The sequence below is a fragment of the Chlamydotis macqueenii genome, chromosome 1, assembly GCF_036417535.1.
Source record: "Chlamydotis macqueenii isolate bChlMac1 chromosome 1, bChlMac1.mat, whole genome shotgun sequence".
Classification (NCBI taxonomy): domain Eukaryota; kingdom Metazoa; phylum Chordata; class Aves; order Otidiformes; family Otididae; genus Chlamydotis; species Chlamydotis macqueenii.
Genome location: NC_141556.1, coordinates 135821459 through 135839089, shown reverse-complemented (window position 1 = coordinate 135839089; position 17631 = coordinate 135821459). Strand labels below are relative to the sequence as shown.

General features: G+C 45.7%; 1 protein-coding gene across 1 annotated transcript; it reads left to right on the top strand.

The window, feature by feature from the left end:
• The first annotated feature begins 15672 nt into the window (after positions 1-15672).
• Positions 15673-17397, top strand: TMSB4X (thymosin beta 4 X-linked). Its single transcript, XM_086768014.1, has 3 exons — positions 15673-15794; positions 16464-16577; positions 16938-17397. Exons 2-3 carry the CDS (start codon positions 16478-16480, stop codon positions 16970-16972), a joined length of 135 nt encoding a protein of 44 aa, XP_086624140.1. The 5' UTR covers positions 15673-15794; positions 16464-16477; the 3' UTR covers positions 16973-17397.
• The last annotated feature ends 234 nt before the right edge of the window (positions 17398-17631 follow it).

Genomic DNA, 17631 nt, shown 5'->3' with positions numbered 1-17631 from the left:
CATAAAGAAGTATTTCCATTCAAGGATTGTTTCCATTAAGGTATGATTTGTGGCTCTTCATTTCACAAGGAAGGCTCCTATTAACATTGTTGTGGCCTTATGTGGGAAGAGGATATTTGGGGCAGGGGATCAGCATTAGCTCCGTTATTTCTGCAAATCGTGCGACTTTCCACTCGGTAATACTGCACAGACAGTGACCCAGGCTTACACCCTAAGTTTCATACTTCCTTCTGAGCAGCTGATAACTCAGACTATCAGATGGTAACATAATCCCGCCTCCCTCCTCTTTCCAGAGCCCCTAGTGAGCCCAGTGATTTACCTGGAAAATGCAGGAACAGGCAACAGTCCTAAGATCCCCATATAACCTATATCACACGGAAGCCTTGTCACTCAGACAATAGATCCCAGGTCAAGTTATCAGATCTGCTTAGTATCTACTTTAAAGGGAATTAAATTCCCAACTATCTTGGAGAATCTGGGTAATTAAGCGGCTACTACTGTAAGGTAGTCCTTTTGTACTCTCCTACAGTCAATGGGATGGCAGGGAAAGGAAACTGTGGGGAGTGATTCATTTCCCTTATCCCCAACCTCTATCCCTGGATGGGATGAATCACCTAAGAGATGCCATTGCACTGATTGTGGGAAGAGCCTGGGCTACAGCTGCAGATTGACTTTAGGTAGGATGACTCCCACCCTCTGCAATGCTTTCAGCAGCAGTTAGGGCAATCAGGGACTGTCCATTATTTCTGCAAGCAAGACTAAGGTTTCCAAGCCACTTCTGGGTTTGGGTTTTTTTTTTTTTTTTTAAAGACTGTGTCCTCCAAGCTGCTAATAAAAATCCTCCTCTCAAAACACCTCTCACCTTGGTAGAAAACTGATTGCTAATTCTTCCTCTTAGTGAACACGTTTTGTATGGGTTTCCCATCCTGGCTGAATTTCCTCAGTTTGCTTACGGGAACATCATACAGGAGCAGTCGCAGAGGCCCTAGTGGAGTCAGGATATTTGACACCTATTGCTTTCCCCTTATCCAAAGAAAGAAATTGGATTGGCTTGAATCCCTGTTGGCTGTTCTTTATCATGACATTACCTTCCGGGTATTTAATTTTTTTCCTGAGGTTTGAAGTTAGGCTGTCAAGTCTATAATCCAGGGTTTTTCTGCATTCTGCCATTTAAAAATGGGTATGGTCTTTGACCTTTACTACTTTTCAGAGACCTCTCTTGTCTTTTCCACGTTCTTTGAAGAACCTCCTATGCCTCAGTTATTACTTTGATTTGCTTCATAAATATTTTAAGTCAAATTTCATCAGAATGATTCAGCTTGAACACATTTATCTCAGCCACACTGTCTAACCCAGTCTTCCCTTAGCTTGAACTCCACTCCTGTCTTCATCTGTCTAAATTAATGTGATTAAGACCTTGGCACAGTTTACTTTTTGGCACCCAAAGGCATAAGGTGTTTTCTCATTTTTCTTAAAATTTCTTAGGGAGGCTTCCATTTTAGCCACTTATATTTGCTCAGAAGTTTTTGTTTCATGAACATGGGTACTTATTGCTCTGTCACGCCCCATATTAAGGCCTCACCAACTAAATGAGGGAGTGGTGGGGAAAAAGTGTGTGAAAAAAATCCTAGAAGGTACAGCAACTATCTGGGAAATGGGAGATCCTGTGGTTTCAAGCCAGGCCCCTTCTTGTCCCTTGCCCGAATTCTTGCACTCATGCTTGTGCAAAGTTTCCATCCCACCATGGTCTGGGTGAGGGGTGCACATCAGGTTTAGGATGCTCTCCTGGGATGTTAGAGTAAAGTTTTAACCCCACAAGGGCTGAGTAGCTCCATCTACCCGGAGGCTGTCACATCTTTGGAAACCACAGTGCAAACAGCAGTCACTAGCACATGCTGCACCTCTGCTCTGCAAAGGGCCAGGGGACATCACAAGTAGGGGACACAGGCGCTCAGCATCCCCCTGAGCACCAGTGGAAGGGGTGAGGGAACGGACCACCTGTGGGAAATGCCTCTGGTCCCTCCATAGCCAAAACCAGGCAGCATGATTACAAGCAGACTGCATCTTCCCCCACTGCCCATTGCAGGCTGCAGGACATGTGTGGCAGTGACAATAAGGCAGACTTGGTTTTTTCTCCTGCTCTCCAGGCTGCACACTCAAATGTTCAGTGAAGTATTCTTTATGCTGGGCATCTGAATTACGGCAGACTGGATTTCATCCAATACTGCTGATGTATTTGTAAAATCTCAGAGGAATATTGATATCAAGCAACCACAAGAGTACTTCAATACATCATTTGAAAAGTGGCAGATTTACATAAACTATTTAAGATGCTGAGAGAAAAAATATCTCAAAGTCCCATTTCTACCAAGTCATTTTACAATGTCTCTTGAATTCTTGCCCAAAAAAAAAGACTTGGGCCAAAAATTTGTGTCAGAAAATAATTAATCCATTCTCTAAGGGAGGCTGATCAGTCTCACTTCATGCTTCATACTTTCTCCATTACTACCACATCCTTTACCTTTCATTTCTTTCCTTTGCCCATTAATTGAAAACATACAGTAGCTTTCTCTCTGCAGGACAGTTTTGACTAGAAGTATCAAAACTAGTCTCTGATGCCCAAAATCTCAGCTGACATCGAACCCCCTCAGCCCTTCTTATAGTCTGGTAGTAATAGGCAGATGGCCACAAAATTGACTTATTTTGGCACCAAATTACAGGACAAAGGTGAATGCCAAGGAAATAGTAATTTAGATATTATCCATAGCATATCTTTGCTTGAGCAAAAGAAATAATAGATGCTTTTAAGGTTTTAAATTCAAGGTGAGTTACTATGGACGCCAGGTGCAGATGGGCAACTACCCAGATTAATAAGTATAAATGACTTCTTATGCTGGCTGACTTTTCATGTCATCTTTCCCTGATTTCAAAAGAGGCTTTGGATGTCAGACAGAAGACTGAATGGCTGAAATAAAAAGAGCAGTCCCATATGTGACTTCTTTGTCTGTGGCTAGTTCCAGATATAAAAGGAAAAGTCTAATCAAACTCCTGAGCTTCAAAAAATTGCCCAAAGCAATTCATAATGGCATAGGATAGCTCATTTTGAGCAATCCATTCATAAGTGCATTAATGCAACTCATGCACAACTCCAACTCCACTTGGCCTTACGTCAGCAAAACAGTATCCCCATCAAATACCCACTTACCCAGTCTATGTTTCATGGTGCTATTTCTTTTCTCCCTAATGGTGTTTTGTTTGTCAGTCACTACCATTAAAAGCATGATTTTAGGGCAGGTAAAAAGCAAACACAGATGCATGCAAGGACTGGTTTGAACTGCTCCTCCACTGAGGAGAGGTTCGGAGAGGAAAGGTTCGGAGAGGCTTGGAGACGAGAGGTTCAGAGAGGAGAGGTTCGAAGAGGTTCGGAGAGGAGAGGAGAGGTTCGGAGAGGAGAGGTTCGGAGAGGAGAGGTTCGGAGAGGTTCGGAGAGGAGAGGTTCGGAGAGGTTCGGAGAGGTTCGGAGAGGTTCGGAGAGGAGAAGAGAGGAGAGGAGAGGAGAGGTTCGGAGAGGTTCGGAGAGGTTCGGAGAGGTTCGGAGAGGTTCGGAGAGGTTCGGAGAGGAGAGGAGAGGAGAGGAGAGGAGAGGAGAGGAGAGGAGAGGAGAGGAGAGGAGAGGAGAGGAGAGGAGAGGAGAGGAGAGGAGAGGAGAGGAGAGACATGGGGGTTTTGATAATCTGCAGCAAGAAAGATCACTTGTGGCCTTTTCCCAATTCATTTGCTCTGTTACACTCAGAAAGGGGAAAAAACACACAGGAGTGTATGAGCAATACAACAGCAAGCAATAAATCTGAAAACCTCAGCATGCCATTAAATGAATCACAAGTTTATTCTTATCTGAGACAACTGCCTAAGTATTCAATAGCAATAATATCACCCTGATATTAGACAAGTAAGTCCTGTGTGACACCAGAGCTGTGACTGAAGGGTGGTCACCATGCTTCCCTGAAGAGAACCTGATTGGCCTGCACGTGGTTACTTTCAAAAGAGGGTCAGAAAAAGCATCCTGCTGAAGATTTAGTAACGGAAATGAATGACACATAGAGGAAAAAGAATAAGTGGGGATATCTGTTTATCACTTGCCCTCATGCAATGGAAGTGGAACTCAAGTGAGAGTGGAATGTCGTGCATCTGCAGTTAGTAAAAAGATTTCTTATACAAATAAAAATTAACTTTGGGAGTTATTATCACAAGATATTGAGGAGAAGAGCTTGGTAAGACTCACAAAAAAGATTATGAAGCAAATGTACAGTTATGTTGCCCTGTTTGGAAGGAATATAAAGCCTCAATATCTGAGTCCAGAGTTTCCATAACAGTTCTCTCCCATACACTTTCTTTATCATAGAATCATAGATTCATAGAATCATAGAATGGTTAGAGTTGGAAGGGACCTTTTAAAGGTCGTCTAGTCCAACCCCCCTGCAAGGAGCAGGGACATCCCCGACTAGATCAGGTTGCTCAGAGCCTCATCCAGCCTGGCCTTGAACGTTTCCAGGGATGGGGCTTCCACCACCTCTCTGGGCACCCTGTTCCAGTGTTCTACAACTCGTATGTAAAAATTTTTTTCCTAATATCCAATCTAAAACTACCTCCCTCTATTTTAAAACCATTACCCCTCGTCCTATCACAACAGGTCCTACTGAACAGCCTCTCCCCATCTTTCTACCTTTAAACATAAGGTAATTACCGATTCTCTTATCCTCTGCTCTGCTAGTTCTCTTATTCTAAGGTGTTAGGAAGCAATACCTTATTATTTTCCAGAAGCAATACTAACACATCATAGAATATTTTCATAGAATCATAGAGTCGTTTGGATTGGAAGGGACCTTTAAAGGTCATCTAGTCCAATCCCCCTACCTTAGGCAGGGACACCTTCCACTAGACCAGGTTGCTCAAAGTCTCATCCAATCTGGCTTTGAAAACATCCAGGGATGGGACATCCGCAATTCTGGGCAACATGTTCCAATGTCTCACCATCCTCATTGTAAAAAAATTCTACCTTATATCTAATCTAAATATACCTTCTTTCAGTTTAAAGCCATTATCCCTTGTCCTATCACTACATGCCCTTGTCAAAAGTCCCTCTCCAGCCTTCTTGTAGATCCCCTTTAGGTACTGCTAGGAAGGCTGCTATAAGATCTCCCCGGAGCCTTCTCTTCTCCAGGCTGAACAGCCTCAACTCTCTCAGCCTGTCCTCATAGAAGAGGTGCTCCAGCCCTCTGATCATCTTCGTGGCCCTCCTCTGGACCCTCTCCAACTGGTCCATGTCCTTCTTATGGTGAGGGCTTCAGAGCTGGATGCAGTACTCCAGGTGGGGTCTCACCAGAGCAGAGTAGAGGGGCAGAATCACCTCCCTTCACCTTCTGGCCACGCTCCTTTTGATGCAGCCCAGGATACGGTTGGCTTTCTGGGCTGCAAGGGCGCATATTGCTGGCTCATGTTGACCTCTTTATCAACCAATATCCCCAAGTCCTTCTCCTCAGGGCTGCTCTCAATCCATTCTCCACCCAGCTTGTATTTGTGCTTGGGATTGCCCTGACCCATGTGCAGGACCTTGCACTTGGTCCTTTTGAACTTCATGAGGTTTGCATGGGCCCACCTCTCCAGCCTGTCAAGGTCCCTGAGCATATGTTAAAACTCCAGTTATAATTCAGCTAATGAGCCTATATAAACCTTTACTTATATAAAACGTGTGCAGTGATGTCGACCCACCAAAGCACTTGCTCAGCAGTTGTCTGTAATGAGACTGTGTAGATTCCTAGCAGATCTGCTTCTTCAAAGCTTTTGGGGCCACTTACTGACTTACAATATTGCAAATTAAATTGATAACAAGGGAGTACCCCTCTCCTCAACTGCAGGTTCCCCATCATTGGATCCCTGATTCTCACCAAGAATAGGAAACTGAGAAGTCTCAGCATTTTCTTTTGACTGATTCCCTTCACACGTCTTGCTGTTCTTTCTCTCATTAGGAAGAAAAAAAAAGCCACAAATGGTAGGGTTTCATCTTTCTTGTTTTTCATTTTTTAAAAATTTAAAAAATTGATCTTCAAAATCTTTGTTTCACCTTTAAAATAAACTATCTTCTTTTCCAAGTATTATGTAAACAAACAGCAGCTGCCTGCAAAGTCAGCAAATCCAAAGAAAGTTATTTATGGAGCACATAACCATGGAATTGGAAGCCCATATACTGTACATGGTTAGAGGTGCTGAAGCAATTATACCCAGTAGTATGGGCTGAAGAAAGAGGTTTGACCAAACACCAACAAAATCTTTTGTTTCTTGTTGAAGTACTCTATGGATTCATTCAGATGGCCAACAGAATAGCCTCCTGCTGCTATTAATAATGTTGCATTCTTATTTTTCTGACAATCTTACACTATTCTGAGAGAGGATATTAGGGAATTTAAGAAAAGGAAAATACTACCTAATAATTAGCAGTATTCCCGTAACACTCAGAGTCTTTCTCATGGCAGTGTGTTGGAGTTGCAAACAGAGAACAAAATGATGGGTTTAGACTCACTGCAGGAACTGGAGCAGCTGTTTTGCTCACTAGCAAGCGATAAATGAAACTCTTGCTAGGACTCTGCCCAAACATCAGCAGGAGAGAGTCTCTTTAGGCCAATGTAAAGCATTACACATTCAACAAGAAAACCATCCCACATTTACAGAGTTCTAGTCCCTTATTGCCTTGACGGATTTCAAGCAAATTTAAGATTTTTTAACTTTGTAGCGTTGAGCAGACACTGGGCTGTGCCTCTGTCCTGCAAACAGCAGCACGTACTGCAGCCTGCTGTGCTCAGGAGGGGGGGGATGCTACAGGATGATGAATCTTTTCACAAAATCAATTTTTTTTTGCTAAGCAGTCTGAATTTGTGCTCTTAAATAATTTTGCCCATGTCAGTAATCCATCCAAATAAGAATGATTCTTCATTACTCTGCTTTGTTTTCATTTTAGTGGAGTGTAAAGCGGACATGCTCCATTAACCATTACTGCCTGGGTAGGATACTTTTCAGCAAGGTAAAAGATGTTAAACTGAATCACTCGCAAGCTAAGAAATACAACTAAAGCCATGGAGCCAATACAACATAATGCAATGCTATAATACTATAGTATCACACTACATTATAAAATGTAATGTCACATTGCACTGTATGTTATATGTTGTATAGCATCTATCATATTATATGTTACACGTTACATATGATATACAAGTGTGTGTGTTGTAGGTACATACACATATACGTAAGGATTCTCGTCACCACAATCTCTGGCCGCATTTTCAGAGAAATAGTGGAAACAATCACATTTTTGAGGAGTCAGACTTCCTAGTGTGTGTTAGCCATCGTCTCAGCAAGCACTACAGGAGTCTCATGTGATTTTGTTTCTAGATCTTTGATAAAGTTAGTGAAGAGTGGGACACTGGGTACTCAAAGACGCTGTGGCTCATGTGTCTGTTTCAGGACACATACGTATCTTTTCTGCTGAAGTTGCCCTTCAATATCCAAATATCTAAATCTCGTGTTTCCTTGAAGACTGATGTTTGATCTGTGTAAAACCATGACAATCAACAGTAAAAATTTGATCCCTACAGATCAAATTTATACATACAGAGTCGTTTTTCTGCCAAGTAAGCCAGTGTGGGAGGACTAACACTAGCAGACGTAGCATGAAGTTTTTATTGTGAGAAAATTACTCCTCATGGAATTTGCGAGTGTGTTGAAACCAACAGAGTAACACCTGCGCTTGGTGTGTACGGCAGAGACGGACATGAAATTTTTGATCTAGTACACGGCTTCCTCCAACTGCCCTGTGCAGGCGTGGCTTCATTTTCGACTTGGAGTCTTGGAATATTTTGGCTGCGATTACAAGTATTGCAGACGTGTAGCATTAAAAGCGTGTGTCAATACAAACCGCAGCCCACGGGTGGCAGCAGCTCGTTACTAGTAGGCAAAAATCTGAGCAGCATGGGGTCTGCACACATAGGTGATTTAAGGGGAGAGACAACCAACTTTCACATCTTGTTCAATCTAAAGAGCTGCTCCTCTTTCTCATCCCATAATTCTCATTTTATCAAGACTGCAGCTGTGAAATGCAACTGAAACTACAAGTGTAGGAGACTAACGAGCAGAAGATAGAGAGGCTACACATGTAAGTCGAGACGTGTTCCCTTTGGGAAGTTTGAAATCATCCCATTTCACATCCATTCTGTTTAAGGCATATTGAATAACTGCAATAAATAGAAGCTGGACTCAATCCCACCCTTACTAATACCAGTAGCAAAACACCCATGGACTGAAAAACTGGAAACTATGTATTTTTTGCTCATTCTGCTCCTGTGTGATAGTTTGCATTCAGGTGCAAAGTAGCTGTACACCTCTCTGCAGGAATGAGCCCTGCCTGCCTGCAGTGACATGTTTTGGCAATAATCCCACCACATCAATACCTATTAGTGTGACTGTCATCGTTTTTCCTGAGCGTGTGTGCAGTAACTTTCTACCAACCTTAAAGCCTGCCAGGGAATGTTTTTGTTTCTGTTAGACATAAACAAACTTGTACCTAGTGATAAGGAGCAACAGAGGTGACACTTGAGTGAGCAGATGTCACAGACCCTGATACCACCAGAAACTGTGAGTAATTCTGATGGCTCCTCTTCCTGGAAGGGAAAATGGACTCTGCTCCGTCTGTCCCTGCCGCTATCTTTTCATGCCAGCAACCACGTCCTTGGGCGCATTTCTCTAAACCTGATACTTTAAATGCAAAAATCACAAGCTTTGTCAATCTTTAACCTCTAGCACTGGTCCATACTGTTCTATATGGAGTGACTTAAACACTCCTATGGGCAGAGTGGTGCTTTCCTGAGCCCCCCGCCCACTTGCCTCAATTGCCCCAACAGTAAAAATAGTCAAGGTGCGGTTGTTTGAAAAAGTGAGACAAAGACAAGCCTGGGAAAATGCTAAATGCCTACTATGCACAGGGTCCTTTTCAACCCACACATCCTGCGCGTGTGAGTTTGCTTCCAGACCTGTCCCTCCAAGCTCCCACATCTGCTTGCATTCAGACATCATAACTCCCCTCTGCCTTGAAAAAGAAATGTGAGGGCAAAGACTTGAAAGCTTCAGGAGTTGTGTGGGTACCAGGTCACCTTTCATGCTGCGAGAGCTGTGCCTTTCATCCTCAAGAAGGTAATCCCCCCAACACACTGCTAGTCCTTGGCATCTGTGGAGTACACCAGAGGCAACTGAAATCCCTGGCTGTGGCAGTCACAAGAAGCACTTCTCCCTTGCTTTTTACAAACTGGCACTGTGAAGAAAGCATCATATCAATAACGTTTAAATGTCTGGACGTACTTTACCCCAATGGCTCCATCCTTCACTCCTTATCCTGGTGAAAGCTTGAACACCAAGGATGTGAGTCAGGTTTTGAGCAGACATTTTTACATCTGGTTGGGTGGCACGCTTACCTTCTTCTTCTTTTATTTTTTGTTCCCTAAAAATAAATTAAATTAAGAAGGGAGTAGCGGAGAAAAAGAAATAGATAAGATTACATAGATAAACCCACATGTAAACTTCGAAAAATCTTGACTGCCTACCATCTTACAGAAGATTGTTACACTTGTATGGGTTTGGGGAGCTGAAAACACAAAGGAGCTTGATACCTGAATATGCCTAAGATTATTTTAAAGTGAATGCCTCAGATATGGCTAGCAGCATTCAGCACAAGTCACAAGTGGTAAAATCCACCCAAGAAAATCAACACAAAGCAATAAACCTGGGGTGCGTTCCAAGCTGCCACTAGTTTACAGCCAGCTCGGAGATAGCTGTACACAGAGCAGACAGCACAGGTGTGGTCTTAAGGGTAGTGCTATTTTCCACACTAAATAAATGAATCCTGCTGCATGCTCACGCATAGTGACCTATGCTACTCTTCTGTATCATCTCAAGTTATGTCATGAGAATGCCAGCTTCTTTCCAACCCCACTGCTGGAACAACATAATGCACCTAATTAATGGTGTCAGGTACATTTTGTTGCTCTGCAACTCTTCCATGAGTGCAGTATGCAGCATGGGCAACTTGGGGATGTTCACTGGTGGGTATTTCCCTATCTCTGCGCTCTTTCTTGTGATCAAGTGGACTGGCAATCCCCAAAGGGACTGCCAAAGCCCATACAACAGCCCAGGCACTTTGACACTATTAGTCATTGTTTCATTCTGCATGTTTACTTTGGTCATCCCTTTTTCAATGGAATTCTGATAAGAACAGCCGCCTTGTCTTTTGTACATACGGACTTGTTTGTATGTTGAATTGAGACCACAGTATTTTGAATGTCTATCTAGCTTTATCTTTGCATTGAAAGAAACTCATTTTCAACAGTGACATAAAAATCCGGTCTCTCCCTTTGCCTGAGATTTCTGTTTGTCATCTCTGTTGACACCCATGCACGTGCTGTATAATTAGCAGTTTTACTTAGCAGAAGCCTAATGATGGAAGACCAAGGGGCTGCTGAGTTGCACTAGGAGAAATGATTCATCATGCTTCTGTGATGCATTATGCTGCTGTTGTCACTTACACACTTTCAAAATTATTGTTTTTACTCATATAAACAAGAGAGCAGAAAAGTTGCTGCAAAATTCAGGAAGCGATGACAAGCACTTGTGAAAATTTGGCACAGAGATGCCTTCTTCAGGCAGGAGATGTGCTAGGTTTTGGTTTTGGTTCTCGCAGGTACTTTGTAAATCAACCATTTACAGACATAGCTTTTAAACATAGTGTTCACACATGTATTCTGGCAGCAAGGAACTCCATCCAAAACAGGTCTTTTGGACACATTCAGTTCACAGACCTTTGCAAAATACCGTGTGTGAAACATGCAAGACAAATAACTAAGGCTTGGTGGTTCCCAGCAAACAGAAAGAAATCTTTCTGAAAGTTGGAAACATATTCCTCTTGCTTCTTTTCCATTTCTTAAAAATTTCAGAAGGTGTTGACAATAAATTCTTAGCACCCCTCAAACGCTGGAAACCACAGCTGAAGGCCTCCCCATCTTGTTTGCTTTGTTCTTGATGGTACACAGGCAGTCCTGTGCTCGGAGTATCAAACAGTCCATATTCCAAACCGGTGCTTTGCCATGGCTTTCTGCGGGCATTAAAAGAAAGGCTCAACGCTCTTCTTTTATTTTTTTTTACGGGCATAGGGAAGGCAGGGAAAGCAGACTCAGGCAGATTGGTGTGGGAGAGAAGCATCTGCTACTCGAGGGTATTTAGCTTCCCGTGCAGCAATCTGCGTTTCCCAACCTGGCTTCTCCTCTCCAACAAGCACTGCTTTCTTAAAGTCATGACCTGTTGCAAAGTTCCCTTTGTCAAGCACAGTAAAAAAGGAAATGCCACTACTTGTAAAGCCAATTAGCGCCAGTATTTGTCCAGCTAGGCTGACAGGCATTTTGCAATCTCCCTTCTGAAATTAGGCTGAGAGGGGATAGGAAGGCTCCCCTTTTAAACCTGTTGCTCCATGAATCAATTATCTTTCTTTTTAATTGTCGATAGCATTTGGCGGAATGTGACACACCACAAATATTGTGCTCTGACGTTTGAACAACTGAACACCCAAACCCTGAAGTCACCGTCAACACCCTTCTGCTGCTGGCAGGGAGGCAGTAGGGCAAGAAATGACCTACCCAAAGGGATTGTCTCTTCACTGACACTCTCAGGATTGCTGCCAGCTCCTGTTTCCTCTAGTGGTATACAGAGTGCAAGAAAGCATTCTCTCTCAGATAGTCAAGCATGTGAAAAGAAGGCTTCACATGTGAGACTGAGACCTGGAAAACAATCACTTGGCCTCTCTTTCTTTAATTTATTTTCCATATGATCGAGAAATTAACATACAGAGTTTATTTTTTTCTTACTAGCCGTCTGATGAGCCTGGGTTCCCATTATGAATAATAAACTGAAATGGGAATCAATCTTGGGTGTGTTACCACAAACACATTTCATGTTACCTTAATTACTTTTATCTTTTTTTTTTAAACAAATGCATAGACTTTATGGCAGAATTAGCATGAAATTAGAAGATTTGTGCTCCTGATCATGTTTCAAAACATTCTTCAAACTGAGCTCAAGGAAAAGCCCACTGAAGGCAATTTGAGATACAGACACTTTCACTGCCATCTGTTAATATCTGATTAAGCCCCTGTCGCATGGCCTTGAGCAAGTCTTTTATCATCACATTTTGGCAAACGTGAGCAGTACATACGTACCTGGAAAAGGAGTGTTCATCTTTTTTTACAAGACTTCAAACATGGACATACAAATGAGAGACAAGAATCATGGTTTACCACTGGCTACCTTTCCTACTATGTGAATTTCCTAGAAGGCAAGAAAGAACTTGCAGCTCTGCTCTAGCTCAAACCCTCAAAGATGTTACCTGAAAACTATGTTAGTGAGGGTCCAATTTCCTCCTTGCAAATGGGATCAGCAATGTGCTGAAAAGTGCTCTCCTTTAACTTGCAAATGGCTGAGAGAGTGCATGTCTAGAAGGGTACCACACCATCAAATACTTGTTGAATGAATTTTTTTTAAATAATTGCAATAAGAAACTGCTGACACAAAAACCAACAAAGCAATAAGAAAACCGGAGCGGCGCATCAATATCCAAAATAAGACTTCCTAAGCTAGCTATCCTTTATACCATGTGGTCTAGGACATTTATTGAGGATGTCAACTCTGCCCCATCCAAATGCACTTTGGAGTTTGTTATCCCCAGAAGTTATTTGACATGGGGCAGTCTTGCATGAACACGTACCTTCCTCGCATTCTCCAAATAGCAACAAACAGAAGCAAACATAAAAGGACATGGAGATATGCAATTTCTGTAGCCATACCACTAATACAAAATGCTGTAAAGAGGATGTACTGTTACAGAAATCAGCCTATGTCCTGCCACTGAAGTGCAACATCCTCATTTTACTTCAGCAGAACAATCCCTCTTCATATATGTGGTAAGGTACATATGACATTTCTAAGATACTGTGACTATCTCAGTATTAATCCATGAGAAAGGAGATATAGGAAGGCACAGAGGCAGCAAAAGTGTAAATTTTCTATTTGTCTCTGTCTCTCAGGACTGTAATTGAATCTAGGGGCCTCAACAGAAGGTCTTGGTTCGCAGAAATTGGCAATCCATTTAAGCCTGCGTGTTACGCTGATTTAAGGTATCTGTGGCCTTGTCCCAAAACGAGTAGAAACGAAAGAAGGCAGTACTGCTACTGGACAAGTGGCTTCTGAAAAATCAGACCCCAGTCCCACAAACATTCACTGTTCTTTCATTTCCTGCACTGAGATCAGGGGAATACTTATTTGCTCAGACACGTGGGTCAGTGACTGTAGCAACCACAGAGGAGAAAAATTCTAAAGAATATTTATATTAAATTTAATCTCCCTTAAGATGTCAAAAAATCTTTGTTGAAACTGGAAATTCTGAGGCTGTAACATTGTTGGGGATGCTGATGAACTGATCATCACAGAAATTTCGTAACTCCAGTCACGAGGTTCAATGCTCAAAAGCGTCGAGGCAGTAAAAGGCCATAAACTCATTTTACAGAACTTGCTCAAAAGCTAGCAGAGTTAGCTGGTATCTAACACAGCAGATCCCTCGGCAACACCTTTAATGCTGTTATTATGAAAATCTGTGAATATTCCCAAATTATATGGTATATTCCTTGCCATTTCTTTCCTAAGCTTTTCCTTTGGCCTTCAGTCTCGCACAGTCCCTGGCTCATAGGAATACTTTCAGTTCGCACCATCGCTCTCAGTGATGCACTCTGTTCACCTCAATTTTGGAGGCGCTCTCGGACTAGAGGAGTAAACCAGACTTTATACACCACGCCTCCAAATGTGAAGGAGCTGGGCTTTAGGAAGACTCTGGGCCCACTGGAAATCCTGGTTCACTACAGCAAATATAATCGGGATTGCCGAGGGGATAAGATTTTACCTCCTTGAAATTACAGGTCTGGAAATGTTGTGAAAAATGGCTGGCGAAGAGGGAGAGGACAGCCACAAAACAGAGGAAACAGCATCCCCAGGGAATTTATTGGAATGTATTTAGAGTTCTGTTTGCACGTGTTAATACTGCTGGTGACTCAGGACTTTTAATTCACCAGCAATCATCCCCGCATCAGATACCCAGCTGGAGGGCCGGGAGCAAGGAGCAATACACTGCATGGTTTCCACACGGATGTCCCAGAAGCAGCAGAAATTACGTAAATTTCCACCCGCCGGCTCCTGGTCCACCTCACACCCTGAAAAGCAAGCAGGCGTGCCTCCGCTCCCTCGCAGAGGTGCTGCCAGACAAAGGCGCGGAGATTTCCCCGACTCCTTCATGCACAGATACACACACGCCCCCCTTCATCTTTTCAGTACTCTCACGTGAATAATTCAGTTTATTACCCAGAAATGCAGAAACAAGAGTCACCCCTGCCACACACCCCTATCTGCGCCCTACCCTGCGCCCCCCCCTCCCCACCTCCGACCCACAGCGATTGCCCGTCCTCCTGGATTATGCGGGTTTTAGGACCGAGTGCTGCAGCTGGCTGGCTGGCTGAATCCCCCCACCCAGCCCTTGGGGACAGCTGCGGCCCTGCGCTGCGGGGAGCCGCCAGGCCCGGCCCCGCCTCGACCCGTCACGGCCCCGGCCTCAGCCCCTGCCCCGCCAAGGCCTCAACCCCGGGTCCGCCACAGCCGCAGCCCCGGCCCCGCCTCGGCCTCAGCCCCGGGCCTGCCTGGCCCCCGCCGCGGGCAGGCCGGGCCGGGCCGGAGCTGCCTGCCCGGGGCTGGACCGGCACCAAAGCATGGCCTGGCCTGGGGCTGGGGTGGGGGGCTCCTTTCTTCCCTTTGCAGCAGGATTGCAAGGATAACAACGGGATTTAATTCTTTCCTTGCAGCAGGGTTGCAAAGGCGCCGCGGGGAGGCGAGGGGGCAGCTCCCGGAGCTCTGAAACGGCGAGGGTTTCGTCTTTTCCTTCTAAATGCAGAAATTTGAGTAACATAATGGGCGCGCTGGTATTGCTCAGCCAGGAGAGGGGCACACACACGCACACGCATCGAGCTGAAACAAAAGCACCGCACGCCTCAAGCCCAGCACAGCGGGCCGCCGCGGCGGAGGGTACCCGCCGGCTCCCCTTGCCGCCTTGCCCGCCTCCCCCATCGCCCCCTTCCCTCTCTCCCGCTCCTGCCCGCCCCGGACGCGTCCCGGCCCCGTGGCTGCGGGGCTGGGCGGGGCAGGGGAGCCGGGGGCAGCGCCCCCCCGCACCCTCCACCGCCTTCCCCCTGATTCCCCCCCCCCGCCCCCCAGCACTGTCCCGCGGGTGCCCCCCGCCGGCCGGGGCAGGGAGCGGGACAGGGAGCGGGAGCGGGACAAGGAGCGGGGCGATTTTCGGCTTTAGGGGTGTACGCGCCTGTGTGTGTGTCGGTAGCCTGTGTGTTCGTGTGCGCGGGGGGAGGAGGGCTGGGCGGTGGAGGGAGGGGAAGGAAGCAAGGAGGGGAGGGGAGGAAAGAGAAAAAAAAAAAAAAAAAAAGAGAGAGAGAGAAAAAGGCGGAAAGCGGCAAAATGGTTAGCGGGTGACATCACTGCTATTTTGCATAGGCGCGGGGATAAAACCGCCCCGCCAGCGAGCGCTCTTTATACGAGCGTGCGGAGCGGCGGCAGCAGCGAGCGGCGGGGCTGAGCATCACCGCGCGGCGACACCGGTGGGTCCCGCCGCACCCCCTCTTCCCCCTCCCAAAACCCATCCTCTCCTCCCCCTCCCCCGGGTCCCCTCAGCGCGGGCAGTACGAGCCCCTGCCCGGCCACCCTTGCCCGGGAGGGACTGCTGGCGGGGCAGGGCGCGGGGGCTGCTGTCCGGCGGGGGGGGTATTGTCTGGGGGGGGTATTGTCTGGGCGGGGGGGGGGGGGGGGGGGCATTGTATTGTCTAGGGCCCGCGCCGCTGCAGGGCGGTGGCGTGCGAGCCGCTAGCCGGCGTTGCGGCCGTCCCGGGGCTTTTTTTTTTTTTTTTTTTAATTAATTTTCTTGTAACGAGTTAAAAGCGCGGTCAGCGCCGGTCGCTTCCCCCCCCCCACCCCCCCAACCTCGCCGCCCCATTGTGCTCCGCAGCGCGCAGACCCTGGGAGCCGCCCCCGGCGCGCTGCCCTGCCTTGGATGCGGGGTTAAATCAACACTTCTGAAAATTTCCTGGTTTTGAATAACGCCGGGGATTCTGCGTCTTAAGATTCGGCGTGCGTTGAGCCTTCGGCTCCGGCGGCGGCGCTGGGTGCGGCCGCGGGTTGCGGGGAGGTGGGGGTGGGGAAGGGCGGATGTGTTGGTTTGGGGTGCGGGGAGCCCTCTCCGGGGGTAACGGCCCCTTCCCTTGTGTGCGCAGAGTCACCTGCCAACATGTCCGACAAACCAGACATGGCCGAGATCGAGAAATTTGACAAGTCCAAATTGAAGAAGACAGAGACGCAAGAGAAAAACCCGCTGCCTTCAAAAGAAAGTGAGCGCGGGCAGGCGGCGGGGGCGGAGGGGTGGCGGGGGGGGGGGGTGGGGAGGAAGGGAGGGGGAGGGGGGGCGGGAGGAGACAAAGAGGGGCGGCAGGCGGGGAGCCGGGGGGTGCGCGGGTGCGGGTGGAGGGGGGATGCGCGTCTGTGCCCCTGCCAGACCGGGAAAAGCTGAGCCCATCGCGTAGTAGGGCTCGGTTTACGATTATTTACATTTCTCTTTTGATACCTATAAATTCTGGTACAAACATTTTTACAAATTGTAGGAATTCTCATGTGAATGCATTTCAGGTTCTCGTTCCTCAATTTTTTTTCTCTCTTTTTCTGTTTTTTTTTTTTTTTCCCCCCCATTTTAGCAATTGAACAGGAGAAGCAAGCGGGTGAATCGTAATGAAATCTGCCCTTCCAAATTATGCACTGTACATTCCACAAGCATTGCCTTCTTATTTTACTTCTTTTAGCTGTTTAACTTTGTAAGATGCAAAGAGGTCGGATAAAGTTTAAAATGACTGTACTGCCCCTTTCACATCAAAAGAATAGAGAGAACTACTGACACTGAATGAAGGCGCTGCCTTTCCCTCTGCCTGTCTGGCTTTGGTCCTGGTGGCATGAAAGAGCTTGCATGTTGATGAAAGAAGAACTTGGGTGGGACTACAGTAAACTAGAGTAACACACGAATAAATGCAAAGCTGTACCAAGGTCCTGTGAGCTGTAAAATGCAGTTAATCGAGTGCCATTTTTTTTTTTTGTTCAAATGATTTTAATTATTGGAATGCACAATTTTTTTAATATGCAAATAAAATGTTTTAAAACCTGGATGGTATTTATGTCCTCTATTTGGAGAACTGTATCAAAGGATATGAAGCATAAAAGCCGGTACTGAAACGTGGGATACTATAAAACCTTTGGAGATGACTCAATCCTCAATCACCACTGTTTTTTTTTTTCTTTTTTGGTATGTGCTCTCACCAATAGATAAATTCGCATACCTCGAAGCTAGCTTTTAGGCAATTCCAGTAAAAAATTGCATGCCTTATAGTTTGTTACCAT

Coding starts and splice junctions, on each gene's coding strand:
- TMSB4X (XM_086768014.1), top strand. CDS start 16,478: ATGTCCGACAAACCAGACATGGCCGAGATCGAGAAATTTGACAAGTCC. Junction 16,578..16,937: donor CCCGCTGCCTTCAAAAGAAA/GTGAGCGCGGGC, acceptor CCCCCATTTTAG/CAATTGAACAGGAGAAGCAA.